Genomic DNA, 26,870 nt, shown 5'->3' with positions numbered 1-26,870 from the left:
ATGGCAGTTTTTCCTAATGTTTTTGTAAGCAAGCTTCACTTCTTTAAAGTTGGCAGTGTTTGTACCTGGTTGAATTTAACTTCCCATGGCTCTGGCTGGAAGAATCCCTGTTCCCCTTCTTCACCTCTTCCCTCCCACCCGTGCTGGGGCTGAAGGGATGCTCACAGCCAGGGGGGCATGGACCTGGCTCCTTTCAGACCCACCGAGCTGGGTCTGCACCTCCGTACTTGCACGTACAAGATGCAACGTGGAGAGGCTGAAGCCAGCCCTGGGGAGGGCCAGCATGGGTATGACTGAGCTGGATTGTTTTGCCTCTGTGTTCTGCCCCCCTCACCTGTAATATGCTTGTGACTTGCTTCTGAGGACTATTAGTGTTAAAGTTTGCGTGGAAAACTTTTCCCTCTGTACTCAGCACTGGTGAGGCCGCACTTCGATTACTGTGTTCAGTTTTGAGAACCTCACTACAAGAAAGAAATCGAGGTGCTGGAGAGAGTCCAGAGAAGGGCAACGAAGCTGGTGAAGGGTCTGGAGAACAAGTCTTATGAGGAACGGCTGAGGGAACTGGGGTTGTTTAGCCTGGAGAAAAGGAGGCTCAGGGGAGACCTTATCACTCTCTACAACTACCTGAAAGGAGGCTGTAGCAAGGAGGGTGTTGGTCTCTTCTCCCAGGTAACAAGTGATAGGACGAGAGGAAATGGCCTCAAGTTGCGCCAGGGGAGGTTTAGATTGGATATCAGGAAAAATTTCTTCACCGAAAGGGTTATCAAGCACTGGAACAGGCTGCCCAAGGAAGTGGTGGAGTCACCATCCCTGGAGGTATTTAAAGGACATGTAGATGTGGTGCTTAGGGACATGGTTTAGTGGTGGCCTTGGCAGTGCTAGGTTAATGGTTGGACTTGATGATAAAGGTCCTTCCCAACCAAAACTGTTCTATGATTCTATGAAAAGGAAGTAAGAAAGGAACGCTGCTTAACTGCCCCTGCTGCCATGTGTTAATGGCATAATACCTGTTGGCCAGGGGAATACAAAGCACCACGAGCTTGCTCTAGTTCCTTGTGCAAGGAGCCATGAGGCTCCTTGTTTCATTACTTGTGTGCTGGAAGAAGATTGGTGGGGCATACTGTTTGTGACTGCTTAGTGCAAGGCATTGCGCCCGTGGAGGTGGAGCAGGATTGCCCAGCCATCTTTCTGCTCTTTGGGAAGATCCTCATAGAAGTAGCTTTCAGGAGCTGCTTGTCTATGGCTGAAACAAATGAGTAGCTTGCAGCAGAGCTGGGAGGCCAAAGCAGGATTTTGGCAATGTAGCTGCTCTCTGTCTCCTGACATTTGTGGAAATGGTGGTGTGCCTGTTTATGCCAAGAGAGGATTTGTACTAGTGCTTTGGTTTGTTAATTGCTGGACATCAGAAATTCAGAGTACAGGTATTGCTGAGAATAAGCACTGTGTAAATTAATCTATTCATGTGTTTGGCAGATCGTTCATTAACAAGGAATTCTTAATAAGAATTATATTATTCTCATTAATGAGGAATTACCCTCTAAATCCCTTTCACGGGAAGAAAAGAATCAGAAATATGACTCATACAGTAAGGTGAGGACATTTGGCTGAAGGCATGAGAGACGTGACGGGAGAATTAATATTTCACTTCCCCTCTGGAGAGCGTACAGCAGAGCAGAGCTGGAGGGACAAGTGTACTGACACAACAGGCTGGGGAAGAGGCAGAATTAGCATTTGGTGAAGACAGGGAGAGCTTCAGTCAAGGTGTTTGGAGACTAGTTTAGTTTAATTGCAATATAGAATTTGGCTTGGGAGAAACTGTTGTCAAGTACAAAGGGCTTACTTTGGTCTCTCTTTCTTGTCATTACTGTCGCTAGAGCCAGTAGGGGTTAATACCTGGAGCACTGGGCACAGCCCAATGCAAGAACACCTCGAGAGGGGAGTTTGTGGGTTGCACTTGACTTTTGCCGAGGATCGTGTCTGCGTGCCGGCACTCTCCTCCGCGGGCATGGCGGTGTTGTTGCGGCCTCACTGGACATTTGTTATTTGTATGGATTTTGGCATGGTTTGAGTCTGACCCTCACTGATGACAATGTGCTGGCAGGAGAGGAGCACTGGAGAGCTCAGCCCTGTTCTGCTCCTGGGCTGAGAGCACGACTGCCCTGTTGTCCCTTCACTGCTCAGCTGCCACCTCTGTGCAAACACACACTACATCTAAAGCAGCTGGACTTTCCAGGCCAGATTATTATTGAAGCCTCTCCCCTCTGCGCTCAGCCAAGTGCTCTCTTGTGAGCCAAGCCAGAGAGAGTGGGCCAAATTTTAAAGTGGGTGTGTATAATCTCCAGAAAAAATACTGGGTAACTGTGAGCTTACATTTTCTTCTGATTGTTTTGACAGAGGTCAGGGCATGATAAATGTGCATGCAAGAACTTGTGCTGACTTAACTGCGTCATTTTGAAAATGGGCAGGCACGAACAGGACCCAGAAACATTTGTGTTGCACTCCTGAAAACCTGTACTGTGGTAGTGAGGACCCCAAAAGCAGCCTGATTTTCCTCCATAGTACCGTTGCTCCCTCTGACTGCTGTGGATACACACTGCACCAGCACAGTGGAAGGTAATTCAGACAGGCTTTTGACTCCTGGAGTCAATAGTGCAAGGGCATAAACCATGTGAACTTCATTATAGTGTCCTAACCTTGCCCCTGGCTTTTGGGACCAAGTAGTAGATATCTCACAAGTCTTAGTAGTTAAGTAGTTAATCATCAGCTGTGACTGTGACTCTTAGCTAAGTTGTTTCAGCAGAAGTTTTTGAAACAAAAATACATATCCAACAGACTTCAAAATGGTCATCACACGTTTATTGTTCAGACTTTGCTGGTTGGAGTACCCCTGGGAGATGCCCTGTAGGGTATGTTTCCTAGAGCTGCTTCTCAGTGGTAGCCTGGTATGACAAGACAAAAATGTCTTTACAAGACTGACTTAAGCTTCTTAACCTTTAAGGATTAGAAAAGACTTTTGCTTGTTTTGTTTTCTCTGGTTGAATGTAACACGCATGAGTTTGCTTTAACCAAGTTCTCATGGTGCTGCTTTTTTCTTGTTAATCCTTGTAACATTTTGCCTGGCAAGTAGGAAGAGAACACGCAGAAAGTTCATACACCTGTGTAAATGTTATTGTTAACAATTACTACTCTGCTGAGGATTTGGAAAGATTTGCCAAAGCCTCAGGAGAATAACTTTATCAAGCGTAGGAACCTGAGCTTATGGGAGGTAGGGCCCAAGTAGCTGATGCTGTGTCACACATCCCGTTGGAGCTGCAGATGCAGGGGGCTGAGGATTTTGCCTTCCCAATGGACCTGGACAAACCCACCCATTTGCCAATGGTTGCTGTTCTGCTCTGCTGGCACAGCTGCCCACATAGTCATCCCCTGAGCAAAGACAGGTCAAAATGATCTGGTTTGCTTGAGCATTTTCCCAACTAAATCTGAAGCCACCTGATGCATTTTCACCAGGCAGGGTCAGGAAATGATCACACAAGCTCATATGCTGGCAAAACTGCTGAGGGGTTAAGGTGGAGTTCATGGTGAGGTCCTGGTAAGACTAGGGGGATGAATGGGGAGTGGTGGCTGATTAACTTAGGTAACAGCAGCTAGAGCAGAAGAGGAAAACTCACTTCTGCAGTTCAGCATGTACGTGGGCTCTTTTGTCATGACATAAGGGCGTCCCATGTCATCTCAACAGAATTAGCGCTGAGGGAGCTGGGTTTGTTCAGCCTGGAGAAGGCTCTGGGAGAATGAACTGTTGTCTTCAGCTAATGATGGGAGGCTATGGAGAAGACAATGGTGCACAGTGGCAAGGCGAGAGGCCAAGGGCACAGGCTGCACCAAGGAAGAGTAGACAGAAGGAAAAATATTCCACTGTGAAGATAATCAAACACGGGAACAAGTACCCAGAGATGTGCAGCTCTGTCCTTGGAAATACTCAAAACTGACAGGACCTGAGCAACCTCATGTAACTTCAAAACTGCCCTTGCTTCCCTTAGGAAGGGGAGGTGACCTCTAGAGGTCTCTGCCAACATAAAATATTCTAATTTTTATGGCATTTTAAGTTAGATTAAAGCAATTAATCTTATTGAGAATTAAATGTTTATACACAAGTTTGCACTCAAAATAACTTGCAACCAGGTTCACTAACCAAATTTTACATGCAGGAAGCTGAGGCAGAAAGATCATTCATTTGTCTGAGACACAGGGTTCCAAGAGCAGAGATTATAATGCAAAGATTGCAGGGGTTTCAGGTGCACAACCTGGTGTCCGCATTGTATATCTCCCTCTACCATATACCAGTGCCAATGGGATTCTCCAGGGCACAGCGAGGATCCCAGCTCCTACCTGCGGGAGAAGGGCACCAAGCAGAGTAGAGATGTTGCAGTGTGTCCCTGCAGCTGTGGTGTTACAAAGCTTACACCATTCAGATGTCTTGCTACAGTTCTGCAGGTCTATGTGCTTTATAGCTATAATAGAACATGCTACATCATATGATATGTTACATTAATATATAATTAAGGTGTTATTATGGTATGTGTTAATTCCCTGGTAACTGTGGATGAAGCTGTGTTCCATCAAGAATCTCTATTGGCATGTGTATAATAGAGACATTGAAATAGCTAACGGCAGACATTGTAAACTGATGAGGTGGAAGGCCTGGGTGCGTTAATGGCAAACACTGTTCTGCACACACAAGGTAAATGTGATCTTTTATGGAAGAAGTTCAATCTCTTTTCTGGGGAGCCAGCTGAACATATCATGCTGTTGTGTACCATGCTTGTAAATTGCAGTTATTTTAATCTATATTTTAAAGTGTTATGAGTGTATTTAATGATGCAGAAAATGATAGGTGAAGAAGAATGGGTTGACCTAGGCGGGTGCAGAGAACTGCTGCTGACTAAGACATCTCTCATGGTGGCAGGTCCATCTCTTCCTGACCCTATGTCAAGTTGCTATTTCTATTAAGACTTTTCTGAACAGACTTTCTAGCTGTACAGAATAGCACCAGTCAGAAGTGTGGTTTTGTGCCATGGTCTGGCAGTCTAGCAATGGTATAGAAACACAGACTTAAAACCAAAACTGTCTCCAGTTGATGTACTTCAGATGTGACCCTGAATATCAGGAAGTAACACTGCATTACCGACTCACAAAAAAAGGCTGCTTCTAATAAAAATTACATGGACTGCACTGTTTTTTTCCTTTCTTCGAAACAAATGCCTCATTTTCTTTACATTACGTTCAGCCTCCAGTGTAACAGGAAGATGAGTCTTTTGTGTTCTGGGATGCTGTGGTCTATAGACATTTATTTAACAACATTTTGTAGTGCAATAAGCAAAGAAAGAAAGAAATGCAGTACATTCACATTGCTGAGGGAACTTGCCAATTAGAATCTACCAGAATGACTGGGAGCACAGAAATGATCCTTGAAGTGGGAGCAATCACCTTGCTGCTGGCACATGACCTGTTCTCGTGTGTGAGAACCCAGAGTGTCTGTATAGAAGCAGGAGAGCTTTCATTTTCCTTGTGAGCAGAAGGTGTAACGCACAGTTCCAAATGCTGGAGCGGGTCATTATCGTCATGTGTTGGGTATTGTGTCTTCCCTGTCTTTAGTGTGGAGGGTCAGACTGAGATTTAAAATACAACTTTTCAAATTCTGTTTTCAGTCCAGGAGATGTCTGCTAAAATAGTCAGTGGAAAGGCTACCATTAACTCTGAGAACAGCATTATGCTCCAGAGTTAACATCCAAATACAATGAATGGGTTCTCGCCACACAGCTGTGTGTATTTGTCTCTTTGCCGTGTGGATTCCTTTATGAGCAAAGGATGGGTGAAGTTCAGTTGGCAGTTATTGTGACCAGAATTCAGGTCACAGTTTCATGAGATGCTGTCACAAAAAACCCCAACTGGATCACTGCAATGATCTGAGTTAAAATTAACTCTTCTTGGTTGTAGTAGTGAGGGATATTTTTAATCTGGATCGTTTGAGAGACCCAGTTCAAGTGCAGCCGTGTAGCAGCACACTGGTGAGGGCAGTGGATGCAGTGCATGGGTGGGAGCAATGCCTCAGACAAAGGGACAGGAGAAGAAGCTGTAAGCCATGTTACTGCTAGAGCCATCATTTTATTTTTGAGCCTGTGGAAACTGGTGGAAACACCCGGGAAGAGATAGCTGAGTAACGTGATGGTTAGCACAACTTGACACTCCCCTTGGGACTTGCTTAAGGTTTTTTCTCTGTGCGATTGCTGTGACACTGGAGGTGTTCACCTTGTGACTGTGTTTTCCAGAAACTGAACTAGCTGGCAGTTAGTAGGCTGAAGCTTTTTGGTATTAGCCATAGGGCACTGGAACCTGAACTGAGAAAACAGAAATTCTAGAAAACCGACGAATCTCAGCAAACGCTGATTTTAAAAAAGCTATTGCTTTTGTTGTTGTTGTTGTTGTTGTTGTTTGTAATACCCTCCAAAGGGATGGATTGAAAAGAGGACTGAGCATCACAGCGCCCAGCCTTAATGTTGCTGACACCTGGCAAATCATGAAACAATAAAGCTAGGAGGGACCTTGAAAGGTTCCATGTGGCCGAGTCGCACAAGCCAGCTCTCACAGGCCTCTTATCATTTTGGTGAGGTGCCCAGCCCTGTGCCCACAGCACACCTTGCTGAGCTGTCACGTGGTGATGGGACACAAGAGGCCTCTCCAGGCCCCCGGTGCCTAGACCATAAACCTTTCTTGAAGGGGTCCGCAGTGTTGTGTAGTGCACCTTTTCCCTCTAGGCTGCAAAGGCAGATGCTGCCGCAGCCTGCCATTTCAGGTACCTTTTTTGGCCCTTTTTTGACTTATAAAACTGCCCAGCTTTGCAAACTGGAAGTGATGTGAAATAGGAGTGATCTGCCAGACGAGCTCTTAATGGCCTGAGTGTTACTCATATGCAGGGGCAGATGGATGCTCAAAAGCCCTTGGTTCCTCTCAGCTTCTGCCCTGAGTGAAGCACTAGCACCCCAAACCTGTAGTAAGGCAGTTTGGGGAGATACACCAGCAAAAAATTACTTTTTTTTTCTTTTGCGAGGTTGGTTTTCAGCCAGGTTAAACCCCAAACCAGACCACAGCTGGGTCATAGGGGTGGCAGCACCCAAACAGGAGATGAGGCTGTGATACCCAGCAGAAGTGAGGGGAGGAGGACTCCTTCAGTGGTAGCTAGTCTTTAAGAACTTAAAAAATACCCTGCTGCTCACACCAGTTGTCCGTCTGGTCCTGTATTCTGTCTCTGCCTGCAGCAATAGGAAGATCACACTTCAGGTAGCGCTGTGATTAAGTAGTAAGTGAGCAGGATTTTGGTACACCTGAGCCGACCTGGTCACTTGCTGCTGCCAGAAGGACTATTCCCACTTTATCCATCAGGACCCTAACATGCTGGAAAATAATCCATTTTTTCCGTAGGTGTATTACTTTTCTGTTGGGCTAGTGAATTAGATCAGTTCATCAGAGAGCCTGACAAGTGCCGGTGCTGGCACAAAGGAGGGTCTGCAGAGCCGTAAGCTGGTGAGAGGAGCAGGACCTCCCCCGTTGTGGAGACAGAGAGCTGTTGCAGCAGCTCAAATGGTATTGTCAGCCCTGACCTAGATCTCATGTGAAATGAAACCTGAATCTAATAATGTTTTGTTCTATTTTTAACAAGGTCTGTCCAGCAAGCTCCAGCAAGTAGAATAGGTTTGGACCCATCATTGAGTGGGAGAACTGTGAGAAGGAGCGAAGAGCTGCAGGAAGTGAGTGAAGTGGTTGAAGAAATGGTGCTCTGCTTTCCATCCTTTGTGAGGAGAGGATGTGATCTGGAGCACTGCAGCACTTGGCGTTTGGACGAGCCGTAAAGCAGAGGCCATGACCACTTGTGGTCAATAAAGATTGCTTTTTTGGCACTTTTCCTAAAGTAGCTTCATTAAATGCAATGTGTTTGCCAAATTCTAATTGAGTAAATCCATTCTGTCTCTCTCAGGGCCCCTGAAGTATCAGCTGGGTAAAATGTTCACTTCGTAGGAACAGAGGACTTGCTAATGGCCCAGTAATTCAGCCCCTTGGACGGGATTCTTATTGGATGCCAATGTGTGGAGTAGCTACTCTGATTTATACGTGCAAAGAGCTGGACCTTTATTTTCTGCTGATGGCAGCACCAGAATTATCAGGGCAAGGCACAAAAAAATAGGGAATAAACTGGTCATTGAAAAGGTTTCTTTCTATTACCAGACAGTTAGTGGTTGGATTCTGCTCTGAAGGTTTATACCTAGTGAAAGCCTCTGCCCTAACTCTGTATTTCTGCAGTGTATTGCTGCTTCGTTACAGCCCAGAGCAGGTGGCCCTCAGCCCAAAGTGAAGTCATTCCTTAACATTTTTAGCTTGAAAAGCATTTTGGGATCCTCTGAAGGCACTCTGTGTGGTGTATTTTGATAATCAGTGTATAAAATAATACATGCAGTGTTGGACTTGATGATCTTAAAGGTCCTTTCCAACCTAAATGATTCTATGATTTCATGCAAATAAGAGGGCTTCCTGAACATCCTTTTCCCCCCCTTTTTCTTCCTCTTTTTCTTTTCTTTACAGAAAGAGGGAATATTCTACTAATACAGAACTTATTTTCTTGATCAGTGAACATGAGATATTTTCTTTGTCTCTTCTTTGTCTCATGGCTTGTGACCACAAGGTGCAACATCTTTTTGCCCAGCTTCAGAATCTTTTTTTGTGCTGAGCATAGAGTGTTTTGCTAAGGCTGCCTTTCTCTCAGGCTGGATTGCAAATGTTTCATCTGCACCTTAAAGCTGACTGCTACTAACTTTGTCAGAGACAGACCTGTACTTAAGCCTCTCCCTTTTTTTCTTTTAAGCATAAAAATATGTTCAATGGAATAAACAGAGAAAGTAACCTCAAATCAGAGATGCATGAAGAGAAAAAAAAAAGCCAGGATCTACACGCAGGGAAATGTAAAGCTTTTCTTAGTCTTGCAGTCAGGGCCACATGCAGCTATAACAGGGAGGGAGGATGATGCGGCTGTTCCCTCCTTATGGGACGTCCTTATGGGACACAGAGAACATGCCTCATTAGGCAACATGAATGGGTGTATGTGCATGCCTTCATCGCATCCTCAGAGTAAATCCAGGACTGCCCTAGCGTGGATGCATGACTTCAGTTGCTCTGTCTGGTCATGCTTACATTATGTGTCTCCCTTGAGTAGGGGCAAAGAGCAAAGAGCATTCCCTTTAGACCCTTGTCTATACACATGTGATGTAGATATTGTAAAACACTGTTCTGGGCTTATTTCTGAACCATTACCTCTTTTGGCTCTTCGTATGCCCTTTCTTTCAGACCATCTCCAAATGTAAAAAGGAGTGTGGAAGCTACTTTGCTGATGTAGAAAATTCCTCACAAATAGCATACACCCTGGCATCTTTCTTTGCCACCTGTCTCCCACAGTCAGGGCCAATGCGTAAGATCTTCCACTGCTCCTCACCGTTCATGCGGAGGTGGAGCTGGCTCATGGTTTGTTCAGCTGTCTGCAGCTCATGAGCAATTACCGCTTGACTTGCTGTGTTGGGTCAAGTGTGATGAGCAGCCAGGGCTGCAGGGTGACCTGAGCTGTCAACCATGTGAAGCTGTGAGACAGTGGGGACTGTGGATGCTGACGTTTCTGGGTTTCCCTGGGGTTTGAGTGCTGGCCCAGCACTGTTCTGCCACAGCCACAGCCGTCGTCTCCTCCTGCATCTTTGAAAGGGATGTGATAAGTCTTTTCTGAGTAGAAAAAACAGCATTGTAGTGAACCTCGTTAGTGCAAAAAATTCAGGGGCAGGGAGCCCACCAGTGCAGCAAACTCTCATTTTCCGTGTCTGCCCTTCCATGTCCTCCCAACTCCCTCATCCAGCTGGCAGGTGCTGCGTTGTGGTGCCTCAGCCAGGCAGGCTGACTTGCGGGCAGGGGTATTGCCCTTCCTTGTGCTTGCCCCTCGGCTAAGCAAAGGTCGTGGTTGAAAGTTAGTATGAATGGCAATGATGGCAATGGTAGTGTGTGGACTCAGGAGAGGAACAAGTCCTGGTGTCATTTCCCAATAAAGTAAAAAGAAAAGTCTAAATTCAATACTGACGAGCGCAATCATGTTTGTTGCAAAGAGAGAGGGGTGGTGTGAATCCGGAGACTGCTGCGTATATGGCTGATTGATTGTAATCTGATTGACAAAGTGAATTTAAAGATGACATTAATAGTGAAGCTTATAATAAAAGCTGCACCTTATTTTATTATATGTCTTTGTTTTGGGTCACTTGCACTATTGCTGCAGTTCTGACATCTGGAATGTATATTCCATGCCTGCATCTACTTCTGTTCAGTTTTGTGGGAAAAGTTAATCTGAAACAGATCAGCTGTTTCTTACTAATCTCTCATCAACAAGATTTATTATTACTGTGGTCTGCCACAGGGATCAGAAATTAGGTGAGAGGGTCATGTTAGCATCATGGATGTGATTTTATCTGTTGTCATGAAAATCCCCTCACATTTGGATAAACTCTGGGTTATTGAAAAATGTTGTGTTTTACATGTTCAGCAAGGGAGCTATTAAATTTTTGAGGTGACAAAGGTCAGACATGCAGAAAGGGAAAATATTTTTTTTCTTTCCTTGCAACTTTTGCAAATTAAGGCTGTTGCTAGTTTGGAAGCAGCACAGCAATGGATGGTTTTAGCAAGGAGGATACAGCTACCATTACCACCTTTCCTCCCCCCAAATCTGTGTCTGCTGGTATGGGAATAACTGTGTGAAATAAAAGCAAGACTGAAGGGGGCAACCACAGCACACACCAGGATTGATACGACTGGTGATATCAGTAGGAGAATGATGATAAGGATTAACAGCAGGGAAGACAAGTCTCGCTGCTACTCACTGCCTCCGAATGATCACAGAAGTGTGCTGGGTTTCTGTGTCGAGTGCGGAGGTACCTGAGGGAAGTGCAGCAAAGCTGACATGCAGACTGCAATCCCAAAGGCTTTTCACGAGGACGCTGCTTCCATGCAGAGGCAGCTTTTGTGCTGGCTACCAGTACAAGAAGAGAGCAAGAGGAGGCTGGCAATTAATATTGAGGAAGAATGAGAGAAAGTAGGTTAACACAGAAATCTGTGAAGGTGATGGTGGTTTAAACTGCCAGTCTGATGCAATGGATGACAAACAGGTGCGTGGTTAAATTTTATAGATTTTTCACCTTTACTGAGGGTACTCCAGCCTCCTACAGCTCTATAGGCCATGAGATTACATGTAAACCATCTCCACAGTGTGACTATAAATGCTCCATCCAGCCTGGGTTCAGACAGAATTTTCTGTAAAATTTTTTCTCCCATCTTTTGCAAACATATGAGGCCAAATCCGGGAACTAAAAGCCAGGAGGGTCGCTCTCCTGTGCTTTCAGTGTTGTATGTATGCACTGAGAATGAGGAGGAAACTGCTGGGATAAAATGCAATTGGTAGATGGTATGGAAGAAGAGAAGCAACAGGTATGTGGGTAGAAACTCACAGAGTAATAGCAATTGCAAGTGTGTGAGTGCAGTTTTACGTCCAAGAATTAAAAGGGTGGAAATGAGGAAGGTGGAATAGAGTGGGAGTGATTTTCCCAGAAGGCTGTGAAATTATTCATGAGGGATGATGCTGTAAGAATCAATCATGACTATGTAGGAAGTTTTTATCTGTAGGATTCTTGTCTCCCTGCTTGCTGAAGTTGGAAGGTGTGAGGAAACAGTTATATAATTAAAGATGTGACCATAATGATTATGCAAAATGGAACCAACTTGCAAGGCCATGTCAATCATTATTATTATGTAACTGAACATTTGAATGTATAAGAAAACTTCAGCAATTAAAGGCATTCTAAGGGCCTACTTGAAGAAAAAAGAAGTTGGTTACATGCAGGCAACTACTAAAATGGCAACAGAATCAAACAAGACCAAGAAAGGAAAAAAAACATTAACGGGTATATAAATTGCATTAATTTTAAAAGTCACCCTAACAACAAACAAAACTTGTACTTGTAATGGAAACTAGATTTCTGCAGACTCAAGTCAATGCAAACTGAAAAAAATAAATCAGGTGAGTATAACTTTCTATTGTAGGATAAGGATTTGTTATACATTATCATTTTCACAGGCACATAAGTGGCTTGGTTTTCAGAGATGGCCGTTTGCTTAGGGCTTTGAATCTGAATGTTTGATGGGATTCATCTTGCCTTATTTAGACACCTAATAATAGGCATTTTAAATTTCGGCTAGTTGTCTTAGGCTGGCTCTAGAATCAGTGAAGAGAAATGGCATCTTCAGAGAAAAAGTACTTTCTTCCATCTTGGATGCCAGTCTTACAATGAGATGACTTGTTCTCGAAAGATGCCTATTCTCTTCCACTGCTTATAAAGCTGCTTATAAAGAGAGCTTAAGGTGACTGAGACTTGAATGATCTACTTTCAGGTGATTAAAGACATGAAATATATCCCATCAGTCTTGGTATCTAACGTTAAGGCATCCACATTTGAAAGCTGTAGCCATAATAGCTACTCGTAAGGCCATGTCAGAACAATGGACTGTTGCAAGTCATGCTGTGTATACTTCAATGGTTAGCTCTCAAAAAGGCTGGACCAAGCAGTGCAGACACAGACATATGCAACTGGGGTGTGGATCACGTTGGCAGCAAGCAGAGTCAAACCCCGCTTTTGGAGGGTGTCGTGTCAGAAGGACTCTGTACCACAGTATCCCACAGTCTGCCAAAGATGGCATCTTTTCTCTTGGTTCATCTGTATTTCAGCTTCAGCTTGAATGAGTCACTTGGTCTTCAGGGGCTTCTTGGGAGTTATCTATAAACATGGGTTTGTTTGATTGTTACATTTCCTTTTCCAGCCTCTGGACGTCTTTTTTAATTGCCCTTTTCAAATTCTTAAGCTATCCATCTCAGACTCCAAAAGGCCTAGACTGAATTTGGAGGAAGGGGATGAGAAACAAGAAATGTGCCAACAGGATTTTTTTAACCTTCTACCAAAAAGCCTTCTTACTCTCCTTGCTTGAGACCGTACAGCTGTCTGGGTAGGTACTCTCTCTTGCCCCCTTCCTTCTTCATCTTTGTTCTTGATGCCAGAATCAACCAGTTTCTGACAAGGTGGCTACATTATTAAGCAGTGATGTGTTGGCAGGCAGACAGAAAGAGCTGGTTAGGCAAGAGAGGGGATGAGAATGTAGCCAGTCCCTGAAGGTGTCTGTGAGAGGGATTCCTGCTTTCCTGGTACCTCTTTGCTTCTGGGCTATTTACGTGTGCTCCACTCCAATGAATGAAGTGACAGGCAAGTGTACTCGCCCTTCTCGTGGGAGCATCAGCACATGCAGCAGGGCCAGGAGGAAGCTGTGGTGAGGAGGTTCATATGACTATGACTGGGAGACATGCCACTGTCCTGAAGCATGATCTCAGTGGTATGGAATACATCCCAGTACCTTCTGGCGTAGCTCCACTCTGCTTTCTGCTCCTGGCCTAGAAACCGGGATATGCAACCAACTTCTGAAATTCTGAGCTTATTTGTGGCCTGGAAGCAGCCACGAGCCCCTCTGTTGGGCTCATGATCCCAAATGGTATGACAAACTGGTAGGTTTCTTTTGGATGCAGAAGGAGGGTTGTGACCCCTACCTTGAGAATTGCCATCAGTTTGGAAATTGCTGTTGTTTTCAGTCATTTTATGAGGAATCTAGAAAAGATCTTCTCCCCTCCCCTGTAATTCTGTTGAAAACAAAACCTCTTTTAGAGCACTAAGCAGAAAAGACAAATTCAGAGTAAGGCTAAGATCTTGTGAGTGTTCAGTCCACATCGTGCTGCGTGGTAGTTTACTCATACAAAAATTCACCTTTTGTTATTGCACCTCTCCTTGGATATGGTTGACCACATCGATGGTTTCACTATTTTACTTTGTAATTACAGATTCCTTTCACCGCATTCATTAAAATCACTATGTGTTCAAGTAGGGCATCTTTTATGCAAATGTTATAACAAATGGATACAATTAAGTATGAGACTTTAAATGTATGTATGTGAATTGCAATGATTTTTGAAACATGAAACTTCAACATTTCAAAATTATTCTGCTGTATGAGATGACTCATTATGCCTGGGGAAAAAAGATCCTATAATTTCATTGTATTTTCCTGTCATTAAGAAAATATTATGCTTCAAGCAGATGAAGGACAGGAAAATTTGCAGACCCGTTATTACTGGGTAGTGGTAGCAAAGAGAAGTGCATTACATTTGCCTACAGATATGTGAGTGTGTTTGAGCACCCACTTTTTGTTTCTTTAAAAAAAAAAAAGTTATCAATTTGCAGAACAAAGTAGAGCTGTGGTTTGTAGAAGACAAGCCTGGACACACCAGTGTCTTCAATCCACTGCTTCCATGTCTGTGTCCCCTCTTTGCTCTGCAGCCTGGCCTTGGACAGATCGTTCTGCTGGGTCATCCACACATTCTGCAGCTTTTGGTGCACTTTTCGTGGGTACTGGCATATTCCCAAGGGGAGTGGGCATGTTTTGTGTGGGTGTTGGCACGTTTTCGGGGGTTGCTGACATGCTTTCAGTGGGTTTTGGCATATTCCCAGTGGGTACTGGCACACACTCGGGAGGTATTGGTGCACTTTCTGTGGGTGTTGGCACCCTTTCTGGGAGCAGAGGCATGCTTTTGGTGGGCTTTGGCACGTTCTCAGTGGGTGTTGTCATATTTTCAGTGGGCACTGGTGTGCTCCCAGTGGGTGCTGGCACATGTTCAGTGGGCTTTGGTGTGCTTGTGCTGGGCTGCTCACAGTGATTCCCGGCCTCTGACCGTGGGGTGAGAGGAGAGGGGAGCTCTGGCACCAGGATGGCATTACATGTTTGAGTGTCACAGGTCTCTGGGTTGCTGCTATTGCTTTGGAGGGACTCCTCCTCCTTGTGGGACACCCTGAAAGCTTCAGCCAGCTGCTTCAGCATGCTGTCATCAGTACTGCGCAGCTCAATGCTCTCCTGCTCAGAGGACGAAGGGCTCGTATCAGTGTCGTCTTCTTCTTCTAAGATGCCATTTCCATTCACCTCTTCAGGTAACTGTGCTTGCTTTATTTTTTTGTACAACTCATTCCTCTCTTCCTGCAGAGCCCGGCAAAGGTTCTCTAGCCTCTGGATTTTCAGCATGAAACACTCATATTCCTTGGACCTCATGGCTTTCTGTGGTCAAAGACAGCAGACAAAGGCATGAACTGAGTTTGGGTGCATGCATTTCATTGGTGGAACTGGAAATTAGGAAACAACTTGAGATCTAGGCAGCCCTCACAAGACTCTGCTAGGTAGCTGGCTTTCACCAACTGCTCTCCATAACTATGGTCTTTTGTACTGAAGCTTCAAGAGGAAATTCATCCCTGTTACTGTAGTGTATTAGCATTCTCCACACAGATTCAGATCAATTTCACTCAAAAATATTTGCAGGAATACCTGTTGATGATCTGTAGAGATGGAAAAACATAGCGGATGTTCATACAGCTAAGCGTCCAAAGGCCTACCTGGACTTCTGGTAGGCGTGGGTGTCAATGTTGGGCAAAACAAGCTGTATTATGTTTTTTGTTTATTTTGCTTCTAGGTTCTGTGAGAGCAGCCTGAATTGAAACATTTTCTTGCTTCTACGCCCAGTGAGGAATCAAGAGATACAGAAACCCATAGAAATAGCAATAGCACAGAGCTACAAAGCTTATCAGAAAGACCTGGTCCAAATTCAGTGTAAGTTTGGGGTGAAATTTCAGGCAGCCTCTTATCTTATTTGAACGAGTTCCAACATGCTTATGAACTTCCTCTGCAATGCCCCTGTGACTGCATGTTTAAAACCATGGTGATCCACAGTACTTGCTTTCAGCTCTCGGAGTTTGCCTACACAGGAAGTTAACGAAAGGCAGGAATTTAAAGTTCATTAGCTAGAGCGCATTAATTCCCTGAGTGGATGCTCTTATGCCAAAAGTAAGTAGTGTGAAGTGAACTAATGCCAATTTACTTCTATAATGAGAGCATTAACAATCACACATTTTTAGAGCACTTAAAATTCAGTTACATAATTCAGTTTCTTGTGGACATAATGAATATCTCTGCATAATCTAAAAGCCCCAGCAGCTGGCATTTTTGTCTTTTTTTTTTTTAAAAAGACATTTAATTATCAAGGTGGCTTGAAAAAAAGACCCTTACGTTCAAGAATAAATTTTTCATTGGCTTTTGATGGTTTCAGGTCATCTCATCTCCTAGTTAGCGGATTATGTGGGGGAAGAGGTGCATCCTGAGAAGAAAAAGACCACTTACCTCTTCAATCATGTCCAGTAACGCTCTGTTACAGTTCTCAAACCTGGATTTCCATGTAGCAGTATCCTTTTCCAACTTCTTAATTTTCTTTGTCATCTATAGAAGCAGGACGAAAAGCTGAATCACAACAGGAATTCCACACTGCAGAATAAATTAGGGCAGCCCTTTTATTTAGTTCTTTGGCTGTACTCATAATGCGGCTACCAGCAGCTGTAGGGGCTGTGGTAAGTAATAATTCATGTTAAGGGATGCATTTAGTTTTAAGTAGCTGCCGTATAACTTTCAGCCTCCAGTCTGTAGTTCTAAAGTAGGACCAGTTGATTATGTGTGTAAAAGTATAGCCAACTCCCAGAGTACAAACTATCACAAAAATAAAAGGCAAGAAAAGGTGACATTATTCTGTTTGTCTATTTACAAAGCTTGCAGTGTTGTATTGCTGGGAAGTTAAAGAAGGGCTTGTATCTTCTGAGCCTGCACTGTCACGGTTAAGTTCCCGCTGGATTAGTCACCTCTATACTAACTCCAACACATGCTGCTAGCTATATAGCACCATCTTTCCCTTTGGTTTTCTGCAGGCTGAACTCTATGAAGATCATTAGAGGTTGCCTGGATCAGAGCACCAGGATTTTGGGCCCTGGTGGCAGAGCAGAACTTTGTTTATTATGAAAGTGGGTGTGTTTGGTTTTTGATTCCCATTCATTACAGGAAATAAGTACACCAGCTGCAAGGAAACAGCCCCTAGGGCTTCATGGTGGGAAGGTGTTGGTGGGCTTCAGCTCCGCCCACACACTCCAGTGGGAAGACACGTAGCCCACGTCACCCTTTCTGTAGCAGTGTCAGTCACCCAGGAGGCTCTGGGCACTCCTGGAGACATGGGCTGACAAACGCAGCTTCAGACTCCCCCTTTGGTATCTCTGAGGGGTCTGTACCCAGCCACCACATTAAGTTTTAGGTAAAATGTTTATTCTTCGATGCAATTTCAGTTTTAGCAGAAAGGGAGAGTGAAATATTCAGCTTGCAGTGCTGAAGTCTAAGCTGCTGTCAGCTGTGGCTGAGTGTGCCTCAGATCTTATTTGGATGTTGATGAGATTGTTCTCCAAAATCTGAAGAAATGTCTCCATCCCAGATAAAACTATTGCAGTGGGAAATATCAAAATCTAAAAGAAGAGTCTCAAGCACAGAGTTCAGGTATGAGCTGCTACTCACTTTCTCCATCTCTTGTTTGAACGTGGCAAACACTTCATTGCTTTTGGTCAATGTTTTCTGAAATTCTTCAAACCTTTCAGAGTAGAGAGTGATCTGCATTAACAGGGAAAAAAATAACCACAGTAATTTCAGTCTCCAGGATGGTGAACTTCTGCTTTGGCAGAAGATAATAAAATAAGTATTGTGTTTGGACATGGAAATTAGCTTCTGTTTGGAGACCATGACGCACAAACATCAGGGAACTGAAGCTCTGCGTCTTTTTAATGTTGCAAACTATTATGATTCCTCTGTTGCAGAAGGGTAAACTGAGGAAGAATAGAAACACCCAGGCAAGTTATTTTAGAAAGACCTGGGAATTATGGGTGCTCCGTTCTCCTGAATGTTGCAGCTATGGTGTCTCTACATAGGTTGCCCAGAAGCAAAAGAATTCCTTGGAAGTGGAGATTTCTGAAAACATTTCCCTAAGTAACTCCGTGGAGACTTCAAGAGGACAGCATTAAAGTCTGCAAAGATGTCCCGTCCCTGCCTTTCCTCACAAGCCCTGTATACTTCTTTTCTGTGTACAATTGTGGCCGACATCTACAGGAAAGGACTCCTAGGATGACCTACAGAATGGAAAACAATAATGTGATCCCTGGACCATCTCCCTGGGCAGGACTAGCCTGAGCTGCTCTGACCACTGATGCTGTGCAGGACCAGGCAGTGGGATTAACTCAAGGTGAGAGCTAGTGTGGTCAGAACTGTGCCTGAGCTCTAAGCCTTCCTTAACCATGCAGACATTGCCAAACTCCAACTTTAACCTGAGGGCATAAGCTCTGGCAGGCGTTAGCGGAGGAGCTAAGTACAGCCTGGCTGCCCAGCTGTTTACCTGCCTTCTTGATTACCAAACAAGCCAGGCTGGGAGCTGGGTGCCACCCCGGCTATGCTGCTTCTGTCAACCAAGCGAGCTGAGGGTCAGGCATCCCTACATCATGCTGCAGCCACAGTTTGCCGTCTTCCATCTTTCCAATCCCCACTTGGTGGCTCAGGCTGTGGCCAGGATCTGCACCAGTCAGCAAACGATGCTCTTCTCTGTACTCCGCCACCAAAAAGGAGCGTTGCCGGTCCCTTTTTATGTTATCTGGCACGCGGGGTAGCCCCACCACTGAGCAAAGGCCACCCTTCGCTTCACACCGCCATGATCCTGCACTGGATTCTTTCAAGCTGCATCCCTGCGCCATGGCTTGAGCGAGCTGAGAGGGCACCTTGTCAGCTCTGTTTCAGAGCCTGCGTGTGCACTGCAGCTGTGGGCAAGGCCAGCGAAGGCAGAGAAAATCATCCCCTGCCAGCCTCTTCTGCCAGCTTCACTTCACTTCATGAAGCAGAGCAGAAGAAAGATCTGTTGCAATGTGCCAACATTTAAGATTAGGGCTCCATATTTTGCTATCAGTTTACACCTGATAGCCATGTAAAAGTTCATCTGTGGCTGTATTTTGTCAGTAAGACATATTTTAATATGTGGATGTTTTTGAAAAAAAATTGTTCTAAAGATCTGAATTCTTCTGTAAGATTCTCTTGGTGACTACTTTTTTCTGTCTTTCTGACTGGGAAAAACACTTTCAAAGCTCCAAAATCATGCAGGATGCTATATAGATAAAGCACAATTATCTGCTCTTCGGAAAAGAAGACCAGCTCCACCTCAGCCACTTCCTTCTGGTGCCAGGGCACCCCCAGCAGTGTTTAGGTGATCAGACATTTCATCTGTCCAGCCTGACAGCTCTCCTTAGAAAAAGAGCGATTGGTGTAACATGCAGTGGCTGAAGCAGGGTGGGTGCAGAGCAATGGGAGGTTCAAGAGCAGCCTGCAGTATTCAGGTGTCTAGCTGGAGGCTGGCTGCCCTCTCCGCACTGGTGGGGAGCTGACTAAATGGTTAGGAGCTTTTATTTCGTGTGGTGTCAGCCAACACACACCCTCCCCTGACACTGCTCTTCAGTTACTGACAAAAAGAAGATTTAGAAAATGTGACTAATAGTGAGGTGGGTTTAATATGGTTATGTTATGATTCATGTTCATTCTGGTTAGTTGTTTTGATGCCCCTTAAAAAATGTCGTGGCCATAATTGCAGTGTACTATGGATGTGCCTGAGCTCAGTTCAAACTAGGTAGTTGGGGTCTTGGTGGCTGTGAATACAGCACTAGCTGCAGCCTTTCCCTGTCGAGCTGAGTGAAGGCATGGGAGGTTAATCTGTGCAGTGCTCTCTGGTGCCGATATTGGAGCTTGCTGACATGAAGCTTACATGTGTCTATTTCTACTAGGCTGTAGCCAGAGCTGTGACCTGTGCACAGACAGAAACGCAGAGGGATTTGTTTTAGCAGCCCGAGTGCCACAGCATAAGTGGGACACTGATACCAAGTGGGACATTTGGAATAGATGTCACGGCTCTAAGGAGAAATACCTGAGCATCCCAAAGCCAGGTGACGGAGCAGGGGTGGCAGACAGCGAGCCGGGGCTCTTAGCCCAGAGCTGTTGTCTTAAAAAATTCACCTCATTTCTCTGTCTCTGCTTTTCCTCCCAACTTTTGCCTACTGTTTAACCAGATTAAAAACCTTTCAGGTTTGAACAGGGCATGCTCTGATCTCAGCTGGGGCCCTAGGCAATACCACAGCACCAAGAATAGCTTCTGCAATTTAAATTTGAATAATAAATTAATGTTTTCATAGTGTCTGGGAACAGGCTGTGAGAGCTGTCTCTCACCAGGAGTGTGCACTCATGCTCCTCAGGGAGATGAGGATCCCCTCACTGCTGCCCACCGCCTGTCCAGCACCCCTGACAGCATGGGCAGGGAGAGCAGAGGCAGCGCTGCTGCCAGGTGAGAACTGGTAAGTGTGAGGTGTCGGGAAGTGGGGGCATCTCAGCATCACCATGCTGTGATGGTGCTACAGCAAGGACACCCCTTTGGCCCTGTTACGTTCTTCTCGGTTGCCATAGCCCAGTGGTTGCACTACGCCAGCTACTGAAAATTAAAGGCTTTGGCTGACTTTTATCTTCTTGGTGTTTCAAAGCACAAAGCTAAAGAAGTCCGTCTAAGCAATGTGCCTGGGGAGGGGGAGGGCGTGCAGCGTCCTGGGAAGCACCACCACAGTTTGGGTGTATTCCCTCAGCTGGTGCCAGATCCCTGTCACCATTTGGAGAGCCAGATTTGGCCATCTCAGGCACACCGTGCCACCTAGAGACAGGCTGGCATGAAGCTAATGTCTTCTGGTTCCTTCCAGCTCAAGGAATCACAGAATCACAGAATCACAGAATGTTAGGGATTGGAAGGGACCTCGAAAGATCATCTAGTCCAATCCCCCTGCCGGGGCAGGATTGCCTAGACCATATCACACAGGAACGCGTCCAGGCGGGTTTTGAATGTCTCCAGAGAAGGAAACTCCACAACCTCTCTGGGCAGCCTGTTCCAGTGTTCAGTCACCCTTACAGTAAAGAAGTTTTTCCTCAAATTTAAGTGGAACCTCCTGTGCTCCAGCTTGCACCCATTGCCCCTTGTCCTGTCAAGGGATGTCACTGAGAAGAGCCTGGCTCCATCCTCTTGACACTTGCCCTTTCCATATTTAGAAACATTAATGAGGTCACCCCTCAGTCTCCTCTTCTCTAAGCTAAAGAGACCCAGCTCCCTCAGCCTCTCCTCATAAGGGCGATGTTCCACTCCCTTAATCATCTTTGTGGCTCTGCGCTGGACTCTCTCTAGCAGTTCCCTGTCCTTCTTGAACTGAGGGGCCCAGAACTGGACACAATACTCCAGATGCGGCCTCACCAGGGCAGAGGAGAGGGGGAGGAGAACCTCTCTCGACCTGCTGACCACACCCCTTCTAATACACCCCAGGATGCCATTGGCCTTCTTGGCCACAAGGGCACACTGCTGGCTCATGGTCATCCTGCTGTCCACTAGGACCCCCAGGTCCCTTTCCCCTACACTGGTCTCCAACAGCTCTGTCCCCAACTTGTACTGATACATGGGGTTGTTCTTGCCCAGATGCAGGACTCTACACTTGCCCTTGTTATATTTCATTAAATTTCTCCCCGCCCAACTCTCCAGCCTGTCCAGGTCTCTCTGAATGGCTGCGCAGCCTTCCGGCACCTCAGCCACTCCTCCCAGTTTTGTGTCATCAGCGAACTTGCTGACAGCGCACTCTAATCCCTCATCCAAGTCATTAATGAATATATTGAATAGAACTGGTCCCAGAACCGACCCTTGCGGAACTCCGCTAGACACAGACCTCCAACTGGACTCTGTCCCGCTGACCACTACTCTCTGGCTTCTTTCCTTCAGCCAGTTCACAATCCACCTCACTACCCGATCATCCAGATCACACTTCCCCAGTTTAGCTGCGAGTATGCTGTGGGAGACCGTGTCAAACGCTTTACTGAAATCGAGATAGACCACATCCACAGCTTTACCATCATCTATCCACCGGGTAACATCCTCATAAAAGGCTATCAAGTTGGTTGAGCATGACTTCCCGTTGGTGAAGCCATGCTGAGTGCCCCTAATGATCCCCCTATCCTTGACGTGCCTAGAGACAGCACCAAGAACAAGTTGCTCCATCACCTTTCCGGGGATGGAGGTGAGGCTGACCGGTCTATAGTTACCCGGGTCCTCCTTCCTGCCCTTTTTGAAGACTGGAGTGACATTCGCTTTCCTCCAGTCCTCAGGCACCTCTCCCGTTGCCCACGACTTAGCAAAGATGATGGAGAGTGGCCTAGCAATGACTTCCGCCAGCTCCCTCAGCACCCGCGGGTGCATCCCATCAGGGCCCATGGATTTATGGACGTCCAGGTTGCTTAATTGGTCCCTGACCCAGCCCTCATCAACCAAGACAGATTCCTCCTCTATCCTGACTTCTTCTGAGGCAGCAGCGGGTGTTCATCACCTCCTCTAAAATGGAGTGGTATCTCACTCGCTGTAGCAGGCAGTGAGGGCTATGTTATGGCTTCTCCTTATCTCATTGACCAATGTCGTCTCATAATTTCCATGCAGCTGTTCCTCTGTTAGTATCTATTTGTTGTTTTGTGCTGTTTGCATCAAGGAGCTCTTTATGCTCTTTCTGTTCTGCGCTTGCACAGTGCCTTGCACGATGGCATCTGGTCCATGAGGGGGGCCCTTCAGTGCTACCGTGCTGGAAATAATAATAATAGTAGTAGTAATAGTTATAGTTATAGTAATAGTAATAATGTTATTATTCCCAGTAATTCCAAATGGAGGCTTCTGTGTAAGTGACAGAACTCTCACACTTGAGCAGAACACCTAACTGCATACTTCATTTCAGCTAGTGAATCACTCATTTTTCATCTATTCAAGTCTGCAAGGGGCACATGTATTATCAATGCCTTTGCAGACTTGTTTGACTGGATTTTTCTAAAAACAATTTTACTGTTTCAAATGTATGCTTAATATATTCTAGCTTTTATCAATACCTCCAGTTTCATTAAACTGGCCACAGAGGTCTGCCTGCATAGAAAACCCTTTCTGGTTGAACATAAAATTTTAATTAAAACTGCTCTGGGAAAATTGGGAGCAGGTTTGCAGTCAGGACAGACTCAGCTGGAGACCTTTGAGGTTTGATTGCAGAACCTGTCAAACTGGTGTCAGCAGCAGTTTATGTGATATTCTTCGGTGTGCTAAGGGCTTATCTTAGCCTTTGAAAAAACACGTAAAGGACCAAACCCCTCTTAACATGTTTCCAGGTTATCAGTTTAATGCTAGCCTTTCTTGACTGCTCAACAGGTGGGAATTAGACTGCCTACAAGGGCAGAGCTGGAACAATTTACCAGTATGATTAACTGTAAGCAAGGGCTAGGAGCGGGGCTTCCTGATGGGTGAGGAGATAGGCAGCTGCACAGGGGCTGAAGGACTGACACCTCCTCCCACCCCCCTCAAAGCTCTGCTGGGGGGGACTTTTCTCACAGAGAGGTCAAAGAAGATAAATCTGCATGACTCTCTCTGTAAGTCTAGGAAAATCTACCGATGCTGTCTCTTTTTGATCTGGAAGTCCAGCATGTTGTCTAGTGTTCTCGTTTGTATTCAAGGTCGATTATTGCATTGCTCTCGAAGTATAGTATATACTGCCTGTTTCTTGTTTTTACTGCCTTTCACTCCAGCCTGACTCTTAGTGTAATTTTGGAAAGTAATTTTATTTTATTGAATGTTTCAAATTCCAACTAAACACTGAAATCCTAGAGGCTCCTTTGTATAAGCCCTTAGTAGGCAGAATTCATGCTACAGTTAATGAAAACGCTGCTTTCACACCCCAGTCCAGAAAAGCACGTGAGCACATCAGCTCCAGTCTGGTAAACAGGTTTCATGATATATGTGTACTCCAGTGCTTTGCTGGATTAGAGACCTACCTGAAGGGTAGTTATGGTGAATAATCTAGCCAAGGCACCCACCTTGTTTTGTGGTTGAGTATTGTAAACACTCACAAATCATAGCACCATAGAATGGTTTGGGTTGGAAGGGATCTTTAAAGATCATCTAGTCCAACCCTTCTGCCATGGGCAGGGATACCTTCCACTAGACCAGGTTGCTCAAAGCCTCATCCAACCTGGCCTTGAACACTTCCGGGGGGGGGGGCATCCACAGCTTCTGTGGGCAACCTGTTCCAGTGTCTCACCACCCTCACAGTAAAGAATTTTTTCCTAATATCTAATCTAAATCTACCCTCTTTCAGTTTAAAACCATTACCCCTTGTCCTATCACTACAGGCCCTGGTAAAAAGCCTCTCTCCATCTTTATTATAAGCCCCCTTTAAATATTGAAAGGCTGCAATAAGGTCTCCCCAGAGCCTTCTCTTCTCCAGACTAAACAAGCCACATGCCACAATATGATTTGCAGTATGGGCTTTACCGTACAGTTGGCTTGAAAATAACCTGGTTCCTTTGCAATAGTCTACAATGGGATGTAGAATGAGGCTAGAAGGAATACACAGAAAGTACTTGGGATACTTTACCTGGAACGTGCCTCATGGGTTAAAAACTGGGAAACAAAGGCACACCATGCAATCACCTCTCCTACGTCACCTGTGCCTGCAGGACAGTCTCTTGCTCCTTTAACATTTTGGCCTGGAGCTTCCATTCTGCAGCTTGGTTCAGGAGCTGTGTTTTGGGCAAGAGAGAGAAAATTGTTAGATCCCTGGTTTGTCGGTGGAAATCCTGATCCTCCAGCTACCCATGCTTCTGCCACTGCTGCCTTGATAAGGAGTGATCTAACTTTCAGATGAATGTAGTTAGAGGAGTTAGGCAAGACAGAGTATTTAGTGCTATCCTGACATGTGGCACAGGGCATTTGGTTTGAAAAGGCATATTTGAATAGGAGTTCAAAACCTACTTGGAATGAAGTGTGCAGTACAGTGGGCTCTAAAAAGTGCGGTATTTAACCGTATCTTCACCAGATAGAGAGTGGTTATGATACTTTCTGGCACTTTCATTTCAGCACATCTCCGGCCAAATTCCTGCTCTCCAGTGAATGGCAAACTTCCTTTTGCATTAAGGATCAGGACTTAGCATACAGGCATGGTCACAGTCAGCCGCGCCTCAAAAAATCTGCGGGCTTTCAGAAAGGGAATGCACAGTAAATGTCATATGTTTACTGGTATCTATTATCTTTGGGCATCAATACATGCCATCAGTGGAGAACCCCAGCGCAGGGTGATAAATGCCTTCCTTCGATCAAGGAGGCAGCCCAGGAAGAGCTTGACTGCAGTTTCATCCCTGGCTGCTCCTGGGAAGATGTGATTCCCTACTTCAAGGTATTTGGCAAAATGACATTCTGATGTGCAGGCTGCAGATGGGAGGGTCCGTTGAGGCTGAATGAATTGTAAGAAGATGTGCAGAGACTTTTCCAGGCTGCAGTTCTGAGTCAGCACTTCCAAAGTGCGTAGTGATATTCTAGCTATTGGTTTAAACTGAAAGCAGGAAATATTTACTGAAGTGTTAAAGAAATGTGCCTATCGCCTACCAAACATTTATAAAGCATTTTACTGGTTAGGCCAAATGTATTTTAGAAAAAGAATGCTAATGATAGCTTGAGAAATGAGATATAAACAAGTTAGTTTACCACAGGACTTTCTTCTGTGAATTAAATTGTACTGTTTAAAATAGCACAGTTGGGCTCTGAAAATATATTGAAAATAAAAGTACTGTGTATAATAAGAATAGATCCTACTGTCTTATTGGAAGTGAAAGGTGAGTAGAACCACATGCAGAAAATGTATTTGATCCCTAGTAAAAACTTTTATTCTAACCATTTTGTTGGAAATAACACATATAAACTACTTGAATATCACCTGGCAAAAGAGCTGACAGAACAACATAGTGAATTCCCTCCCTGTCTCCAGCTATTTGTGGCACAGAGACTATCTGAATTAGACTTGTTGCCCATATATATATGTGTATATATATATTAGCTCTAGAAAAATATTTCTTCCATCAATTTGGCCTTTTGATTTGGACCCACTGAATTTTTACCACCTACAATTTCCTAGACAAGAATGTTTTACAGCTCAAGTATGCATTGTATAAAGAAATAACACTTCCTGTTCATCTTATACCTGCCTCTTAATATGTATTTTGAGAATTTAATTTGATGTTTGGTTCAATGGAAAAAAGTCAAATTCTTGAGTTTAGATCTTGTTGACTAAAATTTCAAATAGGTTGTGTCATAGCCAGTAAAAAGAGGTGGTATGAGTAGCCGTGGGTTAAATGAGCCTCAGTTCATGCATTTGTTCTCTTAGGAGAAGGTATGTTTTACGCACACAAAAATATTTTTTTTTTAAGTTTGGATGAAATCTGGGGTTTTAAGTTTCACGTTTCTTCGATGTCTACTTATTTGGGTTTGGTTTGAATGATTTAATGAAAAGTGCTCTGAAAACCTTCAGAGCTACCCAGTCTCTAGGCCAGTCATTACTTCCATGAACTCGGCTTTTATTTGCATTGCTTAAATCTCAGCTAGGGTTACCTTCATACCCAGTGTACCTGGGATAATGAAAAGGTCCCACGTCCCGCTCCATGTCTTCTGCCACAGCACAAGAGATGGACAGAGAAAGCAAAGAAAAGTTGCTTCTTTTGTCTGTTAAGGAAATCCTTCTCTCTTATTGACCCACATAGCTTCTGCAGTCAGTAAAAATCCAAGAGTTAATGAACTCTTCTGTAATGGAAGCAAGCCACAGAGAGGCTTGCTCAAATTAGCACACGCTATTATGCAGCCTGAGGTTACCTGCAAACACCAAGCTAGGAGAAATCAAATC

At 44.9% G+C, this 26,870-nt stretch overlaps 1 protein-coding gene across 2 annotated transcripts in view; it reads right to left on the bottom strand.

Moving 5' to 3' along the window:
* Positions 1 to 2,838: 2,838 nt before the first annotated feature.
* TXLNB (taxilin beta) overlaps positions 2,839 to 26,870 on the bottom strand; it is a 46,780-nt gene continuing 22,748 nt past the window's right edge. For both annotated transcript variants that reach the window (XM_068400146.1, XM_068400137.1), the window contains 4 exons: positions 24,646 to 24,720; positions 17,590 to 17,682; positions 16,384 to 16,479; positions 2,839 to 15,270 (listed from right to left, as the gene is read on the bottom strand). In XM_068400146.1, the coding sequence (XP_068256247.1) occupies positions 14,458 to 15,270; positions 16,384 to 16,479; positions 17,590 to 17,682; positions 24,646 to 24,720 (1,077 nt within the window). In that variant the 3' untranslated portion in view covers positions 2,839 to 14,457. The remainder of the gene's footprint in view (positions 15,271 to 16,383; positions 16,480 to 17,589; positions 17,683 to 24,645; positions 24,721 to 26,870) is intronic.

Source organism: Nyctibius grandis, chromosome 1 (assembly GCF_013368605.1).
Source record: "Nyctibius grandis isolate bNycGra1 chromosome 1, bNycGra1.pri, whole genome shotgun sequence".
Classification (NCBI taxonomy): domain Eukaryota; kingdom Metazoa; phylum Chordata; class Aves; order Nyctibiiformes; family Nyctibiidae; genus Nyctibius; species Nyctibius grandis.
Note: the sequence above shows the minus strand (reverse complement) of the source record. Positions and strands in the feature narration are given on the sequence as shown.